The 1,760-nt window shown below is 40.9% G+C and overlaps 1 protein-coding gene across 1 annotated transcript in view; it reads left to right on the top strand.

The window, feature by feature from the left end:
* FSCN1 (fascin actin-bundling protein 1) overlaps positions 1 to 1,760 on the top strand; it is a 19,803-nt gene that overhangs the window by 11,311 nt on the left and 6,732 nt on the right. Inside the window, exon 2 of the mRNA XM_072419155.1 lies at positions 1,207 to 1,363. Coding sequence (XP_072275256.1) covers positions 1,207 to 1,363 — 157 coding nt within the window. The remainder of the gene's footprint in view (positions 1 to 1,206; positions 1,364 to 1,760) is intronic.

Here is a 1,760-nt window from a genome sequence, read left to right as displayed (position 1 = left end):
GAGAAGATGTCGGCACTGGGCCAAAGACAGATACCGGGGTACGCGGGACCTCCCGACAGATCGACATATCTGTGTTCTGCTTTAATGGTTTGTTGCCTAGGACAAACTTTTAAGGCTGGAGTTGGCCATAAAGAAGGCAGCACTGAATCGTAAAAGGAATAAAGCAACCTATAATAGTGGTGTTGTACTGTACACATAAAGTAAAGCTGTTGTTGACCCAGGAAGTTCAAACTGTGTAGATCAGGCATGTCCACAGTGCGGTCCGTGTTCAGATTTCCACCGGCCCGCAGCCTCTGTCATAAAATCAATAATATGACGCCCACCAGCACTGTTCACTGTATAAAATACACGCGTACAAAAAAGGTATTTTATTTTTAATTGGAGTTGATCAATCGCCTTGCAATTATTGGCCCGCTACTCGGCAGGCATAATCGACAGAACAGGAGTCCCCATGTGTGCACAGGGAAACCCCCACGACAATATAGTGGGTGTGTGCTGCGCAGGACCCGCACGGACCACGCCCACTCCGATTCCAAGAACTTGCTCTGCACGGAGCCGCACTGACACCAGACTCCATGCACAGGGAATCCCTCACCACACCCTGGTGGGCGTGTGCTGTGTGGGGACCACGCCCACACTAACCCTGGTTAGTGGTCAGGCCCCACACACGTTCACCTCACCAAATCTGGCCTTCTTTGCAAAAAGTTTGGACACCCCTGGTGAAGATGAATACAAAATTACTAAGGTCCAATTCCAAATGTTCTAGAGCCTCCACTTTACCATACTATGGCAAAGCTTAACCAATCTGAACTATCATCCTCACTTTATTGGAACATTGACTATATTATTATTATTATTATTTTATTTATATAGAACCAATATAAAACGCAGCTCTGTACATTAAATAGGGGTAAACTTGTGCCATAGTTTTTACCCTGTCATAGGGTGTGAGCTGGAGGTCATTCTAGCAGTGCTACTTCAGTCACTGCTCATCTGTTCTGATCGTAGATGAGCCTAAACATATAAATCAAATTGTAATTCCTAGTGGGGGTGTAGAAGTAACATATAGCACTAAAGAGACATTCTATGTACAATATTTATCAGTGCAGATCTTTTATATTGCAATGAATATTGAGTGTTTGTGGATTTTCCCATACTTCATTTTATATACAATGTATAAATGTTTTATGTGTTTTTTTTTAATAGGGATAGACCTCTCGGCTAATCAAGATGAAGAGAGTGACCAAGAGACATTTCAATTGGAAATCAATAAGGACACAAAGAAATGTGCCTTTAGAACTCATACTGGGAAGTACTGGACCCTTTCCAATAATGGTGGTATCCAGGCTACGGCCTCAACACTGTAAGTTTATCAATCGTTCTGCTACTTTCACGTAACCCAGTCATTGATATCTATGTATTCTTTATGAGATATTTAAAAATGTAAGCTCTAGGAAAATTCCTTTGGGGACCCTCATGACAAAAAGTATTGGTTTATTTCCCATTGGATCTTTGTTTGTCTGCTTTAGTATTGGTGTGGACAGCTACATCGATGTTTGAGTCCTAAATTTGCTTTTACATATTAGTTTCAATAAGTTTTTATAAAGGTTTTACAAAAAAATAAAAATAAACAATCCGTTATCAAGGTAGTGCGTAAATAATGTTCTTTTTACATTTTGTTATGCATAATGCAAAGGCTCATATTAGGAAAACACTATTCCTTGTGGACTTGGCCAATTTGCCAGGTGCATTGCATCGGG

This window comes from Pyxicephalus adspersus, chromosome 7, assembly GCF_032062135.1.
Source record: "Pyxicephalus adspersus chromosome 7, UCB_Pads_2.0, whole genome shotgun sequence".
Classification (NCBI taxonomy): Eukaryota; Metazoa; Chordata; class Amphibia; order Anura; family Pyxicephalidae; genus Pyxicephalus; species Pyxicephalus adspersus.
Note: the sequence above shows the minus strand (reverse complement) of the source record. Positions and strands in the feature narration are given on the sequence as shown.